Genomic DNA, 23,894 nt, shown 5'->3' with positions numbered 1-23,894 from the left:
TTTAATTCCTTCCACACATTTTAATGCATTGATATACACACCATTTCCTTTATTTTTTTTACTTTTAAAAATTGAGAAAATATACATACTTTTCTGAAATATTTCAGTTGATAATACCGTTCACCTCTTTTTATGTGTACCAAATCTATCATCATTTTTAATTATTGCATAATATTCCATTCTAGGAATATACTGTTATTTAACAAATTTCCTATTAAGGAACATTTACATTTTTTCTATTTTTCAAATTATAAATGTGCCATTCTTATGCACTAGTTTTATTATTTCTTGAGGTCCTAGAAGCGAAATTGCTGGCTCACAGAATATGTACATTCTTAAGGCTTAGATGTATTTTACCAGATTGTCCTCCAAAAGGAACATACAATTTACATTTCCATCAGCATGGAGAAGGAGGGGACTAAAGGCAAAATGCTTGCTGAAAAGAAAATATTCATTTGTTTACTGAACATTTATTGAGCGTCTATTATTTGCACAACAGTGTTTTGAGCACTAGGGGTACACTGGTGACCAAGGACTCTTAAATTTGTTTCTCCATATTCTTGCTTCTCCAATAATGGCAGGTTTGGGAAAATGTCTAGCTTAGTAGATGAACTAACCAACATGACACATGATGTGACACAAATGACCTGAGAGAGACACTCAGGGGACAGTGGAGTTGCACCTCGGTGCAGATGGTGACATCACTGTACATGGGATAATGTTCCCCCACACTTTGCTTCCTATGCGCTCCCCTGTGCCTAGAAGCCTGGACACTTTATTTCCCTTGCCAGCTGGGTCCTGTGAAGGGGCTGCCGTGGGAGGGACTTGTGACAGATTAGAAGGCAAGCGGGAGGCAGAAGCCACTGTGTTTCAAGGAGTCACAGGTTCCTGCTGAGGCTGAAGGGCCGCGAAGGGACACAGCTGCACAGGCTGTTGCCAGGGCAGCAGCAGCAGACAACCCAGAGTTTGAGGAGGGAGGCACGTTAGTGCAGGCCACGGTGGGGGTGGGGTGGCCATTAGCGCAGGCCATGGCAGGCGGGTGGGGTGGGGACACACGTTAGTGGACATCACAGTGCGGGGCACGCAGCAGGCCATAGGGGGCTACAACAGCTTCCCCTCAGGTCCCCACTGGTGGGTGATTCAGCCTTTCCTGTTTGCCCCTTCATCCTTTATGGCAATTTTGTAACCTAAATCCTTATGTTAGATCCTTCTGTTTGAAATATCTGGAGTGTTTTTGCTTTTCTGACTGATGGGACAGCCCTATGTTAAAAAATGACCCTTGAAATTCCATTAGGCATGAGTTGTGCCTGAGACCCACACAGCATTGTTAAATAAGTCTAACAGAGCCAGTTTTTCTAGAAGCAATGGAAGAGAGGGCTGTTGCTCCCCACCCCCATGGAACACCAGATGAATTCAGTGACTGTCTTTGAGAGGGCATCTGTATGAAGCAAATATATCTTTAAACACTCGAATTGCACTCTGGAAGATGGGATATGCACACTTTGACACATACATGGGAACAGAAACCAGGTGGAGGGAACAGAAGATGCACAACCTTCCTCTGACATTTTCCTAATACTTATATTCACTGAGAACATAGATATGAACAACTGAAAAGCAGGAAGCAAAACAGCGTGTGTCAGGGAAACTGTTAACATTCTCCGTTTGCTGGGAGCATGTACTGAAATGTTCCCAGGACACGACTCTCCCCTCTTCTGCTTTACAGGGGCTTGGGATACTATTGTTTTCTAAAAACCGTTAGTTGTAACTCTTCTCTATATAATGGTACAGAAATATTAAATCAACTCCTATGCTCCTCTTTCTTTTCACATTTAAACGAACTTGAATGTGATTATGTCAGTCAATTTTTAATACTCCACAATAAAGGCTGTCATTTTAATGCCTTTCCTTTGATCATTGGATCTTAACAAACAGAAACACTGGAAATCGCTCTACCGCCACATGTGCATAAATACGACCAAAGCTGGAAAACGGACAGGGAGTGTCATCCGCTTAACTTTTCTCGTTTCCGTCTTCTCCCTCACTGTCGTTGTCAGAGTAAAAGATGTCTCTAAACAGGAAGACACGCTTGGGGGCTGCAGGAGTCTGGATCTCAGTGCCCGTTTTCTCCATCTTCTTCTCTAGCTTTTCTTTGAGCAAAGGTAGACTCGTCTCATAGAGGTAGTCTATTATCTCTAAAGAAAAACATTTCATGTCGGAATGATTTGTACAAAGCCTCTTCCCAAGGTCAAGGGACAGAGGGCGCTGCTGTTGGTCGGACCCTGTGCTAGCATCACACGTGCAAGACCCTGTTCTTACTGCTTTACTATACTCACTCACTCCACCCTCCCCGAATCCTAGAAGCAAGCACCCAGTTGTCAAATGAGGAAACCAAGGCATGATGAAACATGATGAAACTTGCACAAAGTCATGGACTTAGTCGGCACAGAGCCAGGATTCAAACCCAGGAAGTGATGTCTGCTGCGTGCAAGAGGTATTTCATGACACACTCCAGGGCAGAGTGTCACCTGCACATGGTCCCCAAATACTGGTGCTGGGCCGGCCACTGCAGCCCCTCCTGTAAGCTTGTTAGAGAAAATCTAGCCTCTCAACCCAGCCTGGAGATTAGCATTCGAAATGTCTGGGATAAGGCCCAGGTATGTGTATTTTGAACAAATCCTCCACATGACTCTGGTGATCAGAGTTTGGGAATTATATATCTAACCACCCACAAATGGCTGCAAAGAAGGAACTGGGCATCGATGTTGTTTCTGGAGCGGCGTGTGTGCGTGCATGTGTGAATGTGTGTGATAGGGCAGGTAGAAAGTAGACACGAGCAGGAGAAGGAGGGAACTAGCCCCGGTTAGGAGGCCCTTCCAGCTGCTCCTACTTACCAAGAAAGTATGTTGTAAGAAGAAGGGAGAAAAAAAAAGGCCAGAGAGGGAGGGAAAGCATACCACTTATCCGAATAGATATCCTGCTTCTCAGGACCACACAATTAGTTTGTCACTTTTTAATGAGCTTCTCAAATAAATCTTGGGAAATTGACGGGTTCACACTTACGCCCTGAGAAACAGCCTTGGGAGCAGAAAAGGAGTATGAGGCATGCCAGCTGGGAAAAGGAGAGATACTGGAGAGGGAGCGGGGGAGACAATCACCCATAGAAGTGAAAGCTGTCACACAACAGAAGGAGGCGGTTTCTCCCTCTCTTGGGTCAGCCCGCTCCATAATCTTTGGAGTGTATCTGCTTTTCTAATAAACTTCTTACTATCCTATGCTTACTATCCTATCCTAGCCTAGCCTATGCACAAACTGTCTCTTGACTGAGGTACAGGAAAATAAGAGCTGAGGTACAATCATTACACATGGTGACGTGTACCTGAGCGTGTGTTGTGCGTGCATGTGTGTGCATGCTGGTATTAAGGGTTATTGAATAGAATGCTTGCTAAGTGCCGAGCACCTGGTGACCGTATTTTGCATGTTCATTACCTCATTTAGTACTTCTGAAAGTCCTGTCAGGTAGGGATTATAATTTGCCAATTTTCACCATTTTGTGACTAAAGAAACTGAGGCTCCCAGTTTGTCACTTGCCCAAAGTCACTACCAGTGGGAGGCACCATACACCATGTTCTTAACTATTCAAATGTTGAAAATACTGACCTGGAAAAGTCTTCTTCTGCCAAAGGGGAACACAGGTAGCTTTCAGTTTATAAAATTTAGTCTGAACATAAGATGGAGGAACATCACTTTAGAAAGGGAAAGAGAAAGAAAAAGGTAGTGTCAGTTTAAAAACTGGTCATTTCAGTACTGTGTAAAGTACATTGATTAAGGTGAGAGCCATAGACATTACGTAACTTTCTTAATCCTGAACACAAAATCACCATGTCCATATACGTGTGATTAAAAATAAGACACATATGAAACGCTACTGTCATTTGGTTAAAAAAAACACGCAAAAAAAGAAGCAAGTCAATAGTACATGATGGATTCTGTTTAAAGCAGAAGTTTTCCGTTACAAGACAAATAAATTCTGGGGATCCAATGTACAGCATGGTGACTAGTTAACAATACTGTATTGCATATGTGAAATTTGCTAAAAGAGTAGATCTGACGTGTGCTCACCATAAAAAAGAAGGGCTACTATGTGAGGTGCTGTATGTGTTCATTATAACCTGACTGGTCTTTCACAATGTATACATTTATCAAATCATGTTGTAGACTTCAAATATATATAGAATTTTATTTGTCAGTTATAACTCAAAAAACCCTGGGGCTGGGGGTGAAAAACTTAATTAGAATAATCTAAATTACTGGTCGGGAAGACAAAGCACAACGCCCACTAATGTGCTGATGCTGACCTTGGACTTGGCCCTGCCTTCAGGGCTCTCCACGTAGCAAGAAACAGTCCTCACGACCACTTGCTAAGGGAGCTGCTACTCTTACCCTTCATTTTGGAGATGGGGAAACTGAGGCAGAGAGCAGTTGTCCAGGATCTTACAGCTGCTAAGGGGTAGAGCTGGGATAACTGGGAGGTCTGACTGCTGATCCAACACTCTTAGCCACTTACACTCAGGATAGACACGTATTTGTTACAATTCAAAAGCAGATGTCTCCTGATGTTTTATTTTACAAAGCTAAAAAAAGCAGATGCTGATAATGTTTCAGTGAATCAAATACACTTTCGATTCACAGCAAGACTGATACCACCAACTCTTAAATTGTTTTTAAAGTGAAAATCACTAACTTCACGTCATGCACATTTTTTCTTAAACAATAAAGCATGACTTGTTTGTTTCAATAACTCACTAATCTAGCAGTTAAAGATTAGAGTGGGTAATTTTTCTGTTAAGTAGGTAGAGGTACAAGATGACTGGGCTCCTTCAGCGTCTTCATCACAGCAGCCACACCATGTGCCAGGCACGGGGCTAAGAGTCTTTCCTGCATTATCTCCTTAGGTCCTCACTATGGTCCCGCCAAACCATTGTTTAGATGCGCAAACCGAGACAAGCGAGGGAACAACCTGCCCAAGGACGGCTAAATAATGAGCACCAGGACTCAGGGCCAGGTCAGTGTGCCAAGCCCAGGTTCTAAGGCCTGTGCCACCCCCTTCCCACAATGCCTTGTGCCCAGCGTCATGTTCTGCAGCCCCAAGCTCAGGCATGGAGAAGAGGCAACATTTGATCTGGGCATTTTCAAACTAAGTAGGTGTTACATCTCATTAGGTGAAAACGCTGACTTTAAATCATGCCTAAGTAATCCACAAGGGAGGCTTTAAGAACCTGAAGACATTGGACTTTTTAAACTCTTTTTCACTGTTTTAATTCACTATTAAAACTTTGAGAATGTATTATTTCAAACAGCGTTTGACTAGATTCCATAATCTCTATTTTACAGCTTTGAGGTTTGTAAATCTTAATTAGAACAATCCATTTTTAAATATGCATATAATTTTTACTGAAAATCATTAAATCATTTGAATTTAAGAAACCATGTGATCTGAAAAAATGTCACACAATACACAAAAATTTATTGGAAAAGTCAGATTTTTAAAAAGTGGTTTGATAACATAAAGGGAGGGATTTGTCGACATAAATACTTCTCAGGATGGGAGTTGGTGGCGTGCAAAGCAGGGTCCCCTTCCTTCAAAGCACCTGATAGCGTCACCTCTCAGGGACCCAGAACACTGAAGAGTAAATGAGTCCCCCACTCCTCAGGGGAGCTAGTAAAGGAAAGGGTTTGCAATAATGGGCCTGTGTCTGGGACTCCTGGCAGGGCCTCCTGGCACGGCCTGGCACTAAAAATTCCAGTTCTCCAAGTTACAGAAAAAAAATGAATTGTTCTCTGGCCACATCCCAAGGTGTACATAACTAAGCACCAGAACCAGGTTAAATGCGGCTTCACACCAGCAGCCATGCTTCTGAAAGTCAGCCAGGTTGCAGCAGTCTCACTCCACCATCCACACTCCCAAAACTGAAGGCCAACCAAGCCCCCTAAAATCCCCCCTTCCAAAGGCAACCAATCCCTGTACCCCGCACTCAACAATGTGCTCTGCTCAGAGGGACTGTGCTCTGCAGGCTAGCTTCCCCTTGGTCACCAAGGAGAGACTCCAAATACTGCGAGTGGTGGCCTCCCTCCTCAGTAGCAGGAACTGATTCAAAATGCAAAGGTAAACAGAGATTATACACACAGGAAAGTTCAAACTCACTGCTCAGATGAGAAATGCAAATGAACAGCACAGCGAAACTAGGCGGAAGCAGGAAGAGGAACAGGATCTCAAATTAGCTCTGCACAGCCTTCTGACCGGCAAGAGAAACACATCACCACAAGTAACTATATATAAAATGCAGTGGGGACGCGTGGCCCACGCCACCAGAGCCAAAGGACCAAAATCAGAATCACGTGCCTCATAGTGTGACGTGATGTGTGATGACGATACAGCCTCACCTATGTCACGGGGCTGCCTGAAACACAAAACCCTAATCTAACCGGAAGGAAGCATCAGACAAACTCCAACCGAGGGAGCCTCGACAAAACAACCAGCCTATGCGCTCCCACAATTTCAATGTCATCAAAGACAAAGGCAGAAGAACTTTAGACTGAAAGCCAGTAAGGAGACAGGACCGTTAAGAGCAGTGTGATCCTAGATGGGTCTTAAATCGGGGAACTGCTATATAAAGGGCATTATCGAGACAAGTCGTGAAATTCGAATGCTGACTGTTTCATACAATAGAATTGTAACAATGTCAAATGTCCTCAGTGCTAATTGTACTGGGATTATGTGGAATAACATTGTTGTTTAGGATTTGTCATCCGTCACCAGGTCTCAGATGGTTAAGGGAAAAAACTTCATTCCCTTGGAGAAGGGAACGGGAGAGGGAGGGAGGAGTGATAAAACAAACGTGGCTGAACGGTTGGCTATGGGCAAAGGGGTATGTGGGTGGGGTTAGAAGTCCCCTCTTACCTTTTAATTAGCTTAATAGTAAACACGTGGTCTTACCCTATGGTACTAGCGAGATCTTCCCAGTCTATTTCGTTAGCATCTTCCACATTTATTTCATACAATCTATGAGAAAACATAAAAATTAAGTTTTCAAGCAAAGATCAGCATGATGGACACCTTCACGGACTCACAGAGGTGAAGGGCTCGAAGGCACCAGCACGTTCACCTCTGCGCCAGCTCCCTTGTTACACAGGCCCTGCGAAGTCAGCCTGCTAACCCAAGGTTAGCCCAAGGTCACTGAGTTAATGAGCTACAGACCAAAAGGCCATCTCTCTTCCTCCTGACCCCTGTGCATCTCCCAGCAAACCATGTTGCTTTCTCATAATACAAACACAACTTTGCCATTCAGGGTAGACACATGGTCATAGCTACATGTGTACTCAGCACTTACTATGCGGCAGACACTGTGTCCATTTCCCCTCAACACCCCCGACGAGGTGGGGGATCATCTCCATTCCACAGACCAGGAAGTGGGGCTGAGAGCCCGAGTCACTGGCTCAAGGTTCCGTGACGAACACGCGGTGCCAACCCTGGGACCCGGACTTGAGATGCCCTCCTCAACTCTGCTAGTCTATGCTGTCTCTCTGGTAGGCGAAAAAAGGGGGAGAGGCACACCCCACCAGACCGGTATGGAAAAAGAGGAAGCATGTCAACGAAGTTAGAGCAGGTGCATGATGGAGCAGGGAGAATGGAGCTGGAGCCGGTGGCCAGAACCCAGAGGTTTCTTCTGCTCTGTGCTGTTCCTCATTTGACATGCGCCCAGGTGCATTAGACTCGTGGGTTTTCTAAAGTAGCCTCACATCTCCCCTTCCTTCAGGAAGGAGGACTCTGCATAGACAAGGAACTCAAAGACAGAGTGGCACCAAGTAATGTGTGCTGGAGAGCAATGGGGCTGGGACTGAATATTTACCTCCATTTTCCAATGGACGGAAACAACTAACATCCACACGAAAACCTTCAAAGACTAAAATAACTACATTTGTGGAGTGCACAGTCCACGTTACACACACTATTTCATTTCTTCTCCCAATAACACTAAGAGGAGATACTGTTAGGATCACCCTCATTTAAGGTGAACAACCTAGAAAGACCTAGAAAGGAAGGAAACATGCCCAAGGTCATACATGGGCAAAGTGCTGGAAGAGGGATGTGACTGCTATTTAACAACTACGCTCCGGCTGGAGAGAAAAACAGCTCCAACAGCCTCCCTTGATATTTCGCTACCTTTCAATAAGGTTGATTTTGGCCTGTAGTCCGTTCACTCCTCGGGATATGTCCCGACCATTCGTCATCCTCTTGGTTAGAATTTCCGTCCTACGTTAAAAGAAAGAAAAATGTAGTTCACTTTCAGGAGTAACGTTTCTATTAAAATTTCCTATGTTTTTTTCTTCTTCAGAAGCACTATCTAACTTTTGCAATTCATCAGTTCTAACATTTACCACCTCCCTTACATAATACACCTATTTTTTTTAAATAGTGGGAACGAATAAGAAAATGGGCGAAAGATGATGGTTATTGAAACTGGATGATAGATACAAGGAGTTCCAAGTTTGTGTGTGTTATAAAACTTCCATAATAAAAAGTTTTTAAAAAGGGAGTAGAAGAAGGAGCCTGTTAGCAGGTACCAAAGGACACTATAAACTCAATCTGATTGTTTATAAAAACATAGACATCGTCCTCACTACCATTACCAGCTGTGGGAACACCAAAGAAGCCCAATTTAGTAAAGTGATGTACGATTTGATGATTCCTCTAAGGCACAAAGCTAATGGATGAAGGAAACATTGGCTGAAGTTCCTGATGAGAACAGCCACCCAATTAAAAACATTTTATGTATTTTATATATAAAAACACAAAAGTGCTCCTTCTTTTTTGGTCTAAAATGTAGGGGTGAAAGGGCTCTGGTTCCTCCATCTTACACCCCCCCCCCCCAAAACATGATCTGTTCTTGGGAACTGATTTCCTTGAGTGTGGTCTTCTATCAACATAACCAAATACCCTACAACGGGATTATAAGGTACATAAACAATCAGCAGTACCATCTAAGAGTTTGCTCTTGACATAAAATGTGCCTCCTCTGGATTTCATTCTTGTTTGCTATTGAAGATGACCGAGCTCCCTTTGTGCACGAGGGACAGGTGCGGAGCTACAGGATCCCTGCTGCAAGGCCCAGCTCAGGGCTGGGAAAAGCTACGTCAGGCAGAGAACACGCAGCAAGATCAGGACTGAAAATACTTGTATGTGGCAGATGTACCTAAAGAAGGTCGAAGATGAGGAGCACGACTGCCTCACTTTAGATGCAGACAGAAGAAAGGCAGAATTCGAAAGCGGAGGTTAGAAGACTGATCTCTATATTTGTGATTTCTCTCCTGCATGTTAGCTTTGGATTTTGTTTTGAATGCGGCAAACAGATAACTACCTTGTTGTACTGAAGACTTAGAAACGGACAAACGGACAGAGTGAAGAAATCAGAAGTCAATATTCAGTGTTAAAAAGGTTCAAGTTCGTATGAGGAAGCCATACAATGAATCAGGGTTAGTTAAGTGCTAACTTAAATCAGACATTGATATTGGGTTAGTTGGAGCAGTGAACTAGTGGTCATTCTTGACATGGAACCTTCCCACATGGTGGTCACACAGATATTCTTAGTAACCTCACCAATCTACCCACTCTGTAGAAATTGTGGGGGGGAGGGAGATGGGAGGAATAGCTTGTTGAAATTTATATAAGAAGCCTTAAAACTTACCACTTACTTTTACACTGCATCCAATTTCTGGTTTCAACTTTAGCTTCCACCTCTACCCAAGATATGCCCTTGTAGAGTTTTTCCCGGACGATGGACAGGCGGCCTTCGGGATTCTCCTGGAGTTCAGAATCCACCTCTTTTAAATCCTGGGGAGACATTTTCCTTAGAATCACTTCTTCCACCGCCTTGATCAGTTTCTGGGTTTCCGTCTTACTCCAAGCACCATGATTTCTTTCTAGAGACATAAAAGGATGGTCTTATAATTGCTAATCCTTTTGCTTGCAAACACAATACTAAAAATGAAATCATAATGATGAATATATGTCACTCCACAATGGTCCCAATCCATAGAATGCACACCACCAAGATGACGCCAGATGTCAACTATGGGCCCTGGGGGATTAGGACGTGTGGTGTGGGTTCAGTCACAAACGTACCCTTCTGGTGGGGGTTGCTGATAGTGGGTGAGGCTGTGCATGCATTGGGGTGGGGGGCATATGGGAATCTCTGTACCATCCTCTCAATTTTACTGTGAACCCAAAACTGCTCTAAAAAAATAGTCTTAAAAAAAAAGATACATCAGAGACTTTTCAGAAGACAGTGGGCAACATCTCAATTACACAAACCTAAACTATCAGTTACATGCAAATTATAATGAAATACTAAAGTGGCCACGGATTCTTCACAGAACCAATGTTCAGACAAGTTAAGGAACAGACCTCAAACCAGCAGCCTACAAATACCTTTGGTTTGGCCCACAGTGTTGTTGTTACTTGTCCCCAATAGCAGTTTGGATAAATATGTACATCAAGAGAGTTTCAAGGGAAAAAAACATCTAGGGCAGCTGGTTGGCTCAGTGGTTAGAGTATGGTGCTCATAACACCAAGGTTGCCGGTTCGAGTCCCACATGGGCCAGTGAGCTGCGCCCTCCAGTAGATTTAAAATGACTTGACTTGGAGCTGAGCTGCGCTACCCCCACAACTAGACTGAAAAACGACGACTTGACATCCTGGAAAAACACACTGTTCCCCAATATTCCCCAATTAAAAAAAAAAGAGAGGAAAAAAAGAAAAAAAATCTAGATTTCACACACACATAAAAATCCAGATTTTTGCTTTACTTCTTAGAAACTGGAAGAACTGGCAACACTGAGTCTTCACATGGCATCAGTGGCTGGAGTTGGTGGCACAAAAGGCATGGTGCCCAACTCACCCCAGGGTCTCCCCCGCGCTGGCCACAGACACCCGGTTGCTGCACTGCTCTGCCCGCGTGGTGGGAGCACATGAGCCGCCCACGTGCTAACCGCAACACTGACTAAAGACTGTCTTCTTAAAGCAGCTGGGGACTTTTTAATAGAATCAAGAAAACTTTTTATGAAAGAAAGAGACAGGAGCTCACCAAGACTGGTTTTGGGGGATGATCCCGGCCTAACAGGCCCGCTGAACTGCACCCCACCCTCCCATCCTGGGGAAGGGACTCCCCCACCGGCCTCCTTAGGTACTGGTCCACTTGGCAGCTACAGCCACGCTGAAAGCTACTGAGCTGACGTATAGTGGCAAGCAGTCTTGTGAACAAAGGTTGCACGGTTTCATCAATACACGCGAGGAAATGAAGCAGTGCAGAGAATGGCTTAGAAAATGATGGCTCTCTCAGAAGACGGGCCCACAATGACTCCTGGGCACTGGCTTGTGGGGGCTAACGGCCTGCAGGGCTTATTCACTCCCCGAGGTGGGCTCACCCAGGTGGGCGCTAGAGACCCCGACTTACCACTGCTGATCTGGGAGAACTTCAGGGCAACGGAGAGGCTACTTCGAGCCACCATCTCCCCGATCTTTTTCCAATCGTTCCCATGGAGGGAATGGTATATCTTTAACTTCTCGGTATCTCCTTTGCTATACCTAAGAGAAAGGGGAAGGGGAAACACTACAATTTCGCATTAACTCCAAGATTAAAAACTGTTCTCATCGCAGTCTGCTGTGGTCCTGGGAAAGCTGCATGGGGTAGGCTGTCAGGAACCGGTTCTGCGTCAGGCCGACCCATGACCAGAGCGCCCGTCACTTCCTGTCCCAGCATCTCAACTGTGCTCACCCAATAAATCGCTCACATAGGCCCGGGCCTGGCTCAGGACACAGAGCTGAGCCAGCAATCGGATCAGGTCATTCCCCATCCAAACCCCTACGGGCTCCGCATTTCACACACCGTAAGACACAAACTTCTTCCTGTGCCTACAAAGCCCTGCGCTCCCTGCAGCCCAGCCCCGGGGTCACCTGAGAGCCTGTGCACCTGCGGTGGGAACGGCCTTCCTACAAGGGCAAGAAAACCCTGTCGGCTTTCTACACTGTGGAACCCACAATGCTTAACAAACAACAGACATTCAGTAAAGGTGACAAATGGTTTGACACAATACGGAACGATTGAAGGAATTTAAAGTACATTAATCCCACGTAAAAACAAATATATTAAAGAACTAAAAAGAAAAACACTACACTATAAGTGAATGTTGAGATACACACCTTAAATATTTAAGTGAAGCAAAAGCAATCTTTAGGACATTGTGTAATTCCTGACTGTGGGCGGGGAGTGGTGGTTTACGGTATTATTAATATAACACAGACGCAGCCCGCGTGGAATACTGTTTCTGACCACAGTGACCCAGACTGTCTCAGGACATAAGATCCTAGTTGGTCTCAGAAACTCATCTATACCCACAGAGACTCATAATCCTTCACTATTTTGAACTGTACTTTCTAGTGGTTTCCTTCTCAAGGCAATCAAGATCTTTCCGAGGTCTGAAAAACAACTTAAAGGACCCCGGAAGCCACAGAAAAGAGCATGTCCGAGAGAACCCGAGTGTACAAAAATGAGGAAACAGCTGCAGAACCTCCACAGGTCCTCGGAGCCTGACAATTCTTTGATTTTTCTACGTTTTTTTTCAGTTAAGAATTCCTTACATTGGAAAAATATTCTATGTGTAAATGGTCACCACAACACAAATAATATGGTACAAACAAATGAACTTTATCACTAGAACGACAGACTTAACATTATTCTAAAAATTTCATTCCCACATTTACATCATAGGTAGGAAAAAATGTTATCTTAGCTGCCCCCATTCCTTTCCAAAAAGCTTTCTTTAGGCTCCATTTACAATGTCATCTTTAGTGAATTTCCTTCAAGTTCTGTCCTCAGTGGTCTAACACTGGGGCTTGGGGGAGAGGGCAGGTGTCAGTCTGTGGGGGACCTTTCCTCTACTTAAGGTTTCTTTTGGTAACAATTTTATAAAAGACCCCAAGGTCATGTCAGTGTTTGAAGTTCAGATAATACACGTGTCTTGGTTTTAAAACACGTAGCGAAGTAGAACGCAGCGGGTCTTGCTCGATTTACTTCAGTTGTCTCCCTGACAGAGCTGGAGTCCTCGAGCCACTGGCTGCCGTCGGGGCCTGCAGAGGGGGGGCTGCCGCTCTCGTGCTCGTCCCTTTGTCCTGGAGCAGAGAGCTGACCCACAGCCAACACTTCACCTACATTTGTTTTATTTAGAATGTTGGGATCAAACTATAATTGGGTATTTTATTTGGGACAGAAGGGAAGAGAGAATGACCATCACTCAGTGTTGAATCAGCTACTGAATCACGCTTAACGGACGTCACGCTGGTGCTCATCGCCACCTTCAGATAGCTACTGAGCACCCAGAGAACTGGGCTAAGTGCTGAAGGGAACCCCACTGACAAGGGATGCTGGGGTTCACAGGAGTTTACAGGGGAGCAGAGAAAACTTCCCAAGGAACGGTGGGAGAAGCAGAGCATGCTGGGTGTTGAAATGAAAGTATCAAGAAAAAGCTGAGGGACCTGGAAAGGGGAAGATACCGGAAGATTAAAGAGGTGGAAACTGTAATGACCCTCGAAGACATCCACCTGACAAGAGATACATGCCCTGGTTTCACACACAGAAATCTTTAAGCCTTTTTTTACTTCTAATCTGTGGCTGTGGCTATTCTGATATAAAGCATCAGCAAAGACTAGAAAAATGTCGTGTGTCAGGCTGCTAAGACTCCGTCCTTACCTGCCTTTGTAATTATTGATATCGAACATCTTCTTTGCTCGATAGTACACGAGTTTCCAGGGCCGGGCAATGCCCTTACCTAAAGTGAGAAGAAAGGTGGTCAGAGGGGCACACAGCGTGGCATCAAGTGCAGTCTTGACCATCAAAGGAGCCCAGAACAGCCCCTTTTGACAACACTAACTATGCTAGGCCCACAGGAAGGCTGGGATTTCGGGTGCGCTGCAGGAAGCTGTCTTGGGGAGCAGATGTACAAAATCACCAGTTTCCTTGGAGATCTCTGAAAACTGGATGCTTAGTCTGTAGAGGCGCCAGCTTCTGGTCTCTGAAACTCATGGCTTCCTAAGCAAAGCGATTTTAACATGCTCTGAATGAAGGGGAAGGGAGGCTGAGGTGGGGACACACGCCAACCGTTCTCCGTAAGGTAACGAAGCACCGTTCCCAAAGCACCTTTCCTTGCCTTCCCACCGTAGAGATGGAACCAGCCCTCCACGGGGCTCACTGTGCTGCTTCCCTTGGTGCATCCCAGAGAACACCTAAGCAACCACCCTCTTTAAATTCAGAGATTTTGTTTCCCCAGTCCAATCCTGTACTGCTGCCTGACCTCCTGCCTGTGCAAGCATCACACCCAGGAGGAGGCTTCCACTCCAAAGCACCTACATGGCTACACTTAGCACACTGAAGAGACCCTGGTGCATATAAGGACGTGCTGTGTACAATAAATGCAAAAACTACAGCATGAAGAACAGGGAGAGAAACCAAAGCCATTATGAGCACCCACAGGAAAGCGAGAAGTTGATCATCTAATTCTGCCTAAAATCTGTAAAGCACTACGTGTGGGAGACGTGAACACATTCCAAATTGCTGGAGATGCAGGCTGCCAGCGAGAATCCGGTTAACCACAGCGGCACTCAGCATGCACCGGGCCACAGACTTACCACGGGTTTCCCGTTTCACGATGGAAGGCTGTGGCTGGGCAGACTGAACAGCTCTCCACTTACCGATGTGCAGTCTAAATGCATATTTTCTTTTTAAGTCGGTGATCACAGCTTTCTCCTCTGGGTATCTGTCTGTGTACAGCAGCTTGTCTGCATTCTCGATTCCAGTCAGGGACAGAAATTCTTGCACGTTTCTCTCTAACTGCTTATTTTCCTTCGCAGAAAACTTGCCAAATCGAATGGCGACACCTAGGATTCCGGGCAGGAGGAAAAGTATCGTCAATAATAAATAAAAGCAAACCTGCCACTTGCTCCTCAGCCATACAATACACGGCCGGGCCGCCGGCTCCTGCCCACCTGGGAGCAGCCCCGGCCTGTGCACTTGACGTTCGCTCGCCCAGGCCCCACTGTGGAACTAGCTTTCCTTCAGCATTCAGCTCAAGCCACACTCTTCTCCCAAGGTTTTCCCTGGTCATCCCATTCCAAAGAGACCTGACCTGATTCATCACTCCTTTTTAAAAGTTGTATTTTTGTATGAAAAAGGAACACACATTCATTAAAAATTCAAACTGTATTGAAATTAAGTTTAAAAGGAGCCCCGCTTTACCCTCCTCCGCCATGCTACTCCCCTAAGCAGTGTTGTGAGTTGGCTGGCGTGAGCCTGAATACTTAACATATATTCTCTGCGCATATATATTGGGGATGGGGTGACAATATCATTGCACTTGACATTCTATTTCTCTTAGTAACTCAAAGCCGTCAAGTTTCATTATGTACTTACTGCGTTATACAGTATATTTTTCTATGCTTAGACTTATTTTTAAAATATCTCTTATAAAATACATACTCATAAAAATCTCAACGCAGAATACAAATAAAATGGGATTGTTCTATAGACACCGCTCTACAAATTGTTTCTCTCTCTTAATTTCTCTATTTCTTAAAGCTCATCTCTTCAACATGGTGAATTCCGTAAGGCTAAAACCCCTCTTTTTACTTTGTCAATGGCCAGTGGGCCTCCCACAGCAGGCACTGGGTAAATATCGCTCATTTGTGGAATGCAGCCTGCCCTTTGTGGTGTCTTCTTAAATCGATAAGCTTTCTGGGAGGTTCTTTTAACACGGTGACATCAAGGAGACCAAGTTGGGTCTCCCGTGAAACCACGCCATTCACCCAGCTCACCCTCAGATTAGTATCTCGAGGAAGGAAAATGCACCTCATTGAAGTTAATGATGTGAAAGTGTTTCGATTTTCTTTTCACTTCTGTACCCTTCCCAGTGCTGCAGCCAATCGGCCCCTCCTTCTCCCCAGCTTCCAGGACGGAGCTTCTAGTGTGGGGATTATCTGTTCCTGCAGCCCCACCCTCCTTGCCTCCTCTACCGGAAGTTGGGCAAAGAAAGGAAACGCAGCACGCTTCATTTGGCTAATTTTACAGCTCGGACAACAATTCTGGACGGAGATAAAGCTGAAAGCAGCTAAAGGATGCTGCTGGGGAATCCAAAAATCCAAATCATTCACAAAAGAAAGTCGGGGCTAGCTACACATACAGGAAAGCTCAACAAACATCCGAGTGCCACAGCTCACCCTGTGCTTTAAATTCCTTAAACCGCCCCAAGTCGTCTCGGTACATGCGCTTAATTGTCGTGGCGGCCCTTTCCTTGATGCCAGGGATGAACTCTTGGAGCTGCCTCACGGCGGAGTCCAGATCCACGTCTGGGTCATCGGACTCTCTCGAATCTTCCGACAAATACTTTGTCCCAGACTCTTTAGCCGATTCCACGTGGCTTTCGTCATTTGCAGGTTCTAACCTAAGGGGGGAAAGTGGATTGATTACCATTACGCATCACTTAGATGAGACCTGATTCCGTCTGGGACGTCTGCTCACTTTAATGTAACTTGGCCAACGTGGACAGACGGCAGAGGCCGCCTTGAAGGGAGACGACCGGCCCTAAGCCCTGTTTCCACCAGATGTTATCCCATATTACTATTTCCCAATTGTTTTTGTTTTAGATATTGACTTCCTCATAAACCGAGCACTTTTCTACCCCCATGGACACTAAGACATCTCTCCCCCACCCTCCTGACGAGTTAAGTTTTATAATAATGGTTACTAATTAGTTAAATCAATATTCAGGGTTTCTATGGTTACGGCTGTTTTTGCTGTAGTTAATAACGGCCACACGTTCCCCTTTGCCGTTTTCTATGCACCTATCACCAAACCTTCTGCCAGATGTCCACATCTGCTCTTAGTATTAGCTCACCACTCAACACTTAGACAGGAAACTGAAAAAACCCCAAAAGCTGTGCATTTGTCTAAGCAAAGGGTCAACAGCTTTCAGAGGCCCACAGTCCAATACAGATTAAGAACCAATGTTCTAGAACATTCCTGCCTCATGATCAGTGTTCCGCACCTGTCCCAGATATGATGGCACAGTGGATGACGTGAGGGGGGCCACAACCATTATCAATACCACACAAAGTGGGGCCCTCTCTCCTTTAACTTCTGTGTGAAATTATTTTAGGCCAGGACCACCTAACACATGTAAGGAAGCCATTGAGTGAAAAAGGGGGCAAAAATATGTCCCAAGTCCCAGAACTGAAATAAAGTAGTTAAAAAAAATTCCTTCATTTATTCATTAGACAGTATACTTAAACGATAATTATGCAAATAATGATATCAAAATTTCTTTTCTTTGTGAGAACCCTAGTTCAAGTTTTTTTCCTGCTCTGTAGCATTCTAAGTTATCTCCTTCTATCTAGATGCATATAGACAAACAAAGGTAATCTAGGGGTCTAAAAGCCTTTTAAGCCTATTCGTAGATTTTCAAGGCTAGAGTAGTTCTTAGTGAAAATCTAAAGTGTTACGCATGAAGAAAGGAGCAAGTCACTGGGTTAAATGTGCATATCATCCTGTACATTGCGTGATCTCTCTTTATGATTTCTGCCAGTCACTATGGACGTGCGAATAGAGGCAGAATTCACACAACCGGCGGGCACCCACAGAAGGCACACCACCCCCGTTACCTCTGCATCTCGTCCGAACACGCCCGGCTTTCCTCCTCTTGCGGCCTGGGTTCCGCCATTGCTTCAATCGAGGTACCACTACCTTCCAGTGAACCCAAGGGCGGGTCCCCGAAGCCCGTGGTGAGCACTGAGAGGTCACCATCAGCCATTAAGGCACTTTCAGCAGAAGACCTGTGCCTTCTTTTCTTAGCCCTTTTCTTTGTTCTGCCGGCTTCCTTCCTACCTTCTGCAGCCCCCACCTCACAGACCACGTGGGATCCATCAGAGTTCACGCTCTCAAGACTCTCGGGCACGGCCAATACCTCACATTCCTGGTCACTCGAGAATTTTCTCTTTTTTTTCTTAGACTTCTTTCTATGGGCAGAGCCTGGCAATTGTGTGACTTCGCCTCCCAGGCCCCCAGGACGCAGGGATTCCGGCTGGGGCAGGGTGACGTGTGCATTGGGGCCGCGCTGCCCAGGACCCCAGGATGCCGCTTCTGCTTCTGCTTCCAGCCGACGCTTCTTTTTCTTTTTCTCCCTAACTTTATGGTGCAGTTCTTCTGACTCAGTTTTACGTCGCTTAGCAACTGAATGCACTGCATCTGCTTCAGGCTCTTCGGCCGACTTTTGTTCCTTGCTCATATCTACGTAAACAACGTCGACATCCCTTCTAAAATTCTTCGGCATGTTCTCAATATTTTCTTTGTCCACCATGACGTATACAACACCTGTTTCGTCCTCTACCCCCAAAGCACTGTCTCTTCTCTTTTTTTTCTTTCTGGTGGTAGAAGTGGCCTCTTCTGTCTCATCACAGATTTCTGATTTTTTCTGAGAAGAAACGAGATGCTGGAAATCCTTTCTCTTTTTTTCACTCTTTGTTTGGTCAGACAGTTCACTTGTCAAGGGGGAGTCGCTGAAACTTTCATGGGAATGCCTCCGACGTTTTTCCTCATGTACAGCATACTTTCTCTTTTTTTTCTTCTTCTTGTCAAAAACTGGAGTGTGAATTTCAAGTCTGCTCATTTCTCCTTCCATGTTATTCCTACAGGGAAACTTGACAAGAACGGTTTATTTGTGCAAAGTATTTTAAACATTAGCCTCAGAAGGGAAAAAAAATCACAGAAAAATGAAGCGTGTGGCCCATGACAAGCCTGAGGTCATGATTAGAAACGTTACGTTGTTCTAAAGGCACGGGAGCCGTGCTGTAATTGACTGTCTGGTCCCACTGCCTTCATGATACAGAAAACAACAGTCACCAGACAACAGTGCCCAGCACTCAGGCCCCTGCTGCCCTCGCGTCATCTTTTGTCTTCTTTCCAACTCTGTGCTCCAGCCACACAGGCCTTTCTGGGTTCCCCAAACACGCCACGAGGCTGTCCCTGGCCCAAGGCCTCACAGCACACGGTTTCCTCTCTCTGGGACACGCCCCGCTGCCTCCCCACCGTCCTTCCCTCCTGCTTCCTTTCCTCCTTTAGAGCTTGGCTTGAATGTCACCTCTTCAAGAAGGCTTTCGCTAGTTAAAGGATGTATATATTATGGTACCATGTATACTAAGTTTAAAACACACAAACAATTTTATGTATCTTTTCTGAATACATACGAGGTCTGACAATTAAGTTCGCGAACTTGCTACCATGCGCTTACATTGGCAGCCCTGTACAAACAGCTCAGGAAGGTTTCATAATCCTGGTAGATCAGTGTCTCACAGGTATGTTCGTGTCAACGTGTGGCAGTGTCTTGCTGAGTGGCGTTCATTATTATTGTTGCGTGTTTTTGTGTGCCATCACGAGAATGTCTGAGCTTGTATTAGAGCAACGAAGAAACATTAAATTTCTTGTTAAACTTGGCAAGAGTGGAAGCGAAATCAGGGACATGTTAGTCCAAGTTTATGAGGATAACGCCATGAAGAAAACGGCAGTGTACAAATGGATTAATTGTTTTTCTGACGAAGAGCGGTCAGGACGGCCAGTAACGAGCAGAATTGATTAAACCATTGCAAAAATTCATCAAATTGTGCGTCAAAATCATTGGCTGACTGTGAGAAGCACAGCAGACCAAGTAAACATCAATAGAGAAACAGTTTGGAAAATCTTAACTGGAAATCTTGGCATAAGAAAGGTGTGTACAAAAATGGTCCTGAAGGAGCTCACCAATGAACAAAAGCAAAGGAGAGTCAAGGTTTGCTAAGACCTTTTGGAGAGGCAAGATGATGTTTTGGACCTTGTTATCACTGGTGACGAAACATGGGTGTACCAATACGGCCCTGAAACAAAGCCTCAAGGTGTACAATGGACGTCAGCCAATTCTCCACGGCCAAAAAGTTCCATCAGTCCAAATCAGGAGTCAAAACGATGTTGCTAACTCTTTTTGATATCAGAGCAATTATTATGAATTTGTACGAACTGGACAAACAGTTAACCAAGTTTACTATTTGGAAGTGCTGAAAAGGCTGTGTGAAAAAGTTAGATGAAAGTGAGCTGAACTTTTCACCAACAATTCATGGCTCTTGCATCACGACAATGCACCAGCTCACAGGGCACTGTCTGTGAGGGAGTTTTTAACCAGTAAACAAATAACTATATTGGAACACCCTCCCTACTCACCTGATCTGGCCCCCAATGACTTCTTTCTTTACCCGAAGATAAAGGAAATATTGAAAGGAAACATTTTGATGGCATTCAGGACATCAAGGGTAACATGACGACAGCTCTGATGGCCATTCCAGAGAAAGAATTCCAGAATTGCTTTGAAGGGTGCTGGCACTGGCACCGGTGTATAGCTTCACAAGGAGAGTACTTCAAAGGTGACCGTAGATATTCAGCAATGAGGTATGTTGCACTTTTTCTAGCATGAGTTCACGAACTTAATTGTCAGAGCAACCTGTATTTCTCTTTTGTAGCATTTTGCCCAACTGCAGTTTAAAAAATAAAGTTATTTACTTAGTCATTTAACGTCTGTCTTGGCTAAGAAAGGAAACCTCAAGAAGGAGGGCAGTTTGTCTGTATTTCCACCACGTAGAAGCCATGTCCGAGAACTATATCATTACAGCACAGGGCCCACCAGGGTCTAAACAGTGTGGACATCAAGTATCCACTGACCTCACCTCTTTGAGAAAGAGACTGAATGTGCCTGTGAGTGTCCAGCAAAGAGTCAAGATTCTGCAATAACTTGGTCTGAAGTTAAATAAGCCTCACAGGTCAACACTCATATCCAGCACATGCAACTCTGCAGCTGAAGCTCAGTAACATTAATGTCCTTTACATAAGAGACGGTGAAAAGTATAATTCCACAAACACGTCTTAATAACTCTCTTGTTCTGTATTGCTTCTGGGTTTCAATTTTTAAGATTTCATTTCTCTTTGACTAGGCAATACATTCACATGGTTCAAACATCAAAACAATCTGCTCCCATTTCCCCTCCTTTCTTACACAGAATGTAGCATCCAAATACTCTGATCCACATTTTTCACTTTAACAATGGATCCCGGAGAGCTCTCTGTATCAGTGGACTTTCAAGTCTGAATGGTAAGCACATTTTCTACAAAAGGCACCCTGGGTAGAAAACAACCTGTAAGAATTGTGTGGCTGGAGGGAGGGGGATATGAATGAACATTGAGACTTATACGTACAAGACAAATCCCCCAGCCTCATGGTCGCACCTTCAATGGAGGCACCTAGAGCTTTGGTTGAGGTCTTTTTCCCTGATGTCACCCAGAGATGCACAGAAACCCATCAATGACTGCTCCGAGGTCTCAGCTACAGGAAGGGTGGGTGAGTCCTGCAAGCTGATTCCCTGTCCTGAAAGTCTAGCAGACTTTGTCGTTCACACTCCTGCAGCCCCGGCGTCTAGCATAGTTCCTGGCTCATAGGAGGAGCCCCATAAGTAATTCTTTTGGAATGAATTAATGCCTTCTCTTTGGCTGCCCTCGAACTGCTTGGGACGGACGGAGAAAACACTCAGCACTGGGCAGATGGGCACGACTCTAAACACCTGGTAACTAACTATAACTGGGATCTGAACATAGCTAGACAATCGGACTATTTCCCTCTGGATCTGTGCTGTCCAACACAGAAGCCACTGGCCACACAGGGTAGCTGAGCACTTGAAATGTGGCGAGGCCAACCTGTGCTCTCAGTGCAAAACTCACACTAGATTTCAAAGATTTAGGACAATAAGAGCAAAATAATCTCTCATAATTTCTGTATGTTGCTTTCATATTGAAATAATCGTTTAAACAGTGTTAAGTAAAATACATTCTTAATTCCACCTTTTCCTTTTTATGTTTTTTTATTTTTATTTTTTAAATTGTGGCTCCTAGCAAATACTAAATTACATACGTGGCTTGCATTCTATTTTTTTTCAGACAGCACTGCTCCAGACAGCTCACTCACCCACTCTTCTTGAAATTATTTCAAATCTCCTTACCTCTCAACAAACTTCTAATTCCATTCTTCCTTCTCAGTGCAGCAGACTAACCTGCCTACGACCTCACAGTCACACACATTAGACAAGAAATACGTTACTCTCCAAATCTAGCATGTCTGCCTGCATCTGCCCCCTTCTCTCTTCCCCTCCTGCTGCCACAAAGGAAGTGTCCCTTCTCCTGTCAAAGGCCATTTACTGCACGTGTGTGCTGGACCCCACCTCTTCCTGCCTTCTCAGACATGTCAGGATCCATCAGGTAACCCATTGCTCTCCTGTACCTTCAGCCTCTCCCATCTACGCTGGCTCCCTTCCAGCGCCATTCCAACAATCTTTACACTCATTTAACTTAAAAAAAAAAAAAAAACAAGGATGCAACCCTCCTCCAACCCTGAAGTCATAGCTAGCTGTTTGGTTTTCTTCCCGTCACAGCACCATTTCTCAAGTGAGAAATTGCTCTCTCCATTCCCTCACCTTCCACCCACTTCTTAACCCACATCTTGGTAGCTTTCATTGTAGCTTCCACCCCACTACTCCCGAGACTGCTCCAGTGAGAGTGCCGATGACCTTCAAGCTGCTAAACTCAAAAGACACTTTCCTGGCCCATCTTTCAGGACCTCTTCATAACAATGAGCAGAGACGATTCCTTTAAATACTCTTCTACTTTACATCAGTTTCTTTCTTTTTTGGTAAATACCTCTTAAACTTCTCCTTTTGGTTTCTTGAACTCAGCACAGCCTTTTAAATATAGTCACTTCCCACTATAAATTTTGGATGGTTTCCCTGTTTTTCTTCAGATCAAGAATCAAACTCTGCAGACCTGCCAGGCCCTGCATGATCTCGTGTGTTCCACGCCTACCCCTCGAGCTCTCATTTCTCTCTGGGTTTCAGGCACCTGCCTTCTTTCAGTTCCTAGAATACACCATGCTCCCTTTCATTCTCAGGGGCTTTGCAAAAGCAGCTTATTCTCTCCCAGGAAAGCTTCTCCTACGCGTTACCTTTCTGCGCTATAACTGGTCTGTTTGAAAGTCAGTTCAAGGCCTCGCTAGTGGCTTAACTGGGGCCTGTCTCCCCCGTACGCAGTGTTTCCCCACAGTCCGCTCCCTACTGCGCTTAGCTCGGACGTGACATGCCCGGCCTCGGAAGGGCTGGGATCCTGTCCGTCTGGCTCCCAAATAGTTCCCAGTGCTCGATGAATACGGAACGAATGGCTATGCATTTATCGCCACTTATTCGGAACCTACCACTTCCCGCCCCGCACGGATGCGCCCGAGCCTCGTCCCAGATTCTCTCGCCACCTTTGGAGCGCGACTGAGACCCTGCTCTGCTCCGGGGTGGGCGTCCGGGGCTGAGAAGGGAGGAACTAATCACACGTCCGACTCTCGACCCTCTGGTGCCCGAAGACCCACGCGGGGGGGCCTGGAGCGGCCGCGGAGCAAAGAGACGCCACCCCCGCCCCCGGACACCGCAGGCCAAAGGCGGGCTCCCCGAGGAGGAAGACAGCGACCACCCACCGCCGTATTTACACATGCGCATCTGAAAAAAAAACCTGGAACGACAAAGAAGCGTTTTCTACCTACCTTCCTAAAGCGTCCCCACCTTTCTTCTAATCCGGAAGTGCCGCCGTTGTGGAAGCGGAAGTAGTCGTGCGTAGCTTCCGGTCCCCCCTCGGCATCCCGCTGCCATAGTAACAGGCCAGCTGCTCGGATTGTGACCCGTGGTTGCC

The 23,894-nt window shown here is 45.3% G+C and overlaps 1 protein-coding gene across 3 annotated transcripts; it reads right to left on the bottom strand.

The window, feature by feature from the left end:
• TTF1 (transcription termination factor 1) lies at positions 1 to 23,894 on the bottom strand. 3 transcript variants are annotated; one of them, XR_012495989.2, is made up of 11 exons: positions 23,749 to 23,894; positions 17,765 to 18,798; positions 16,325 to 16,548; positions 14,804 to 14,989; positions 13,806 to 13,884; positions 11,514 to 11,644; positions 9,754 to 9,981; positions 8,225 to 8,314; positions 6,998 to 7,063; positions 3,661 to 3,746; positions 1 to 2,195 (listed from the first exon to the last, which is right to left on the bottom strand). XR_012495989.2 is itself a non-coding variant. In XM_019728900.3 (11 exons), the coding sequence occupies exons 2-11, from the start codon at positions 18,778 to 18,780 to the stop codon at positions 2,014 to 2,016; spliced, it is 2,295 nt and encodes a 764-aa protein (XP_019584459.3). In that variant the 5' UTR covers positions 18,781 to 18,798; positions 23,749 to 23,893; the 3' UTR covers positions 1 to 2,013. The 3 variants fall into 3 exon arrangements, 2 of the variants coding, with proteins under 2 accessions (XP_019584459.3, XP_019584462.3); XM_019728900.3 differs by having other exon boundaries at positions 9,747 to 9,981; positions 23,749 to 23,893; XM_019728903.3 differs by lacking the exon at positions 23,749 to 23,894 and adding an exon at positions 23,413 to 23,734 and having other exon boundaries at positions 9,747 to 9,981.

Source organism: Rhinolophus sinicus, chromosome 16, assembly GCF_057876585.1.
Source record: "Rhinolophus sinicus isolate RSI-liver-muscle chromosome 16, RSI-T2T, whole genome shotgun sequence".
Lineage (NCBI taxonomy): Eukaryota > Metazoa > Chordata > Mammalia > Chiroptera > Rhinolophidae > Rhinolophus > Rhinolophus sinicus.
This window is presented reverse-complemented; position numbering and strand designations above follow the sequence as displayed.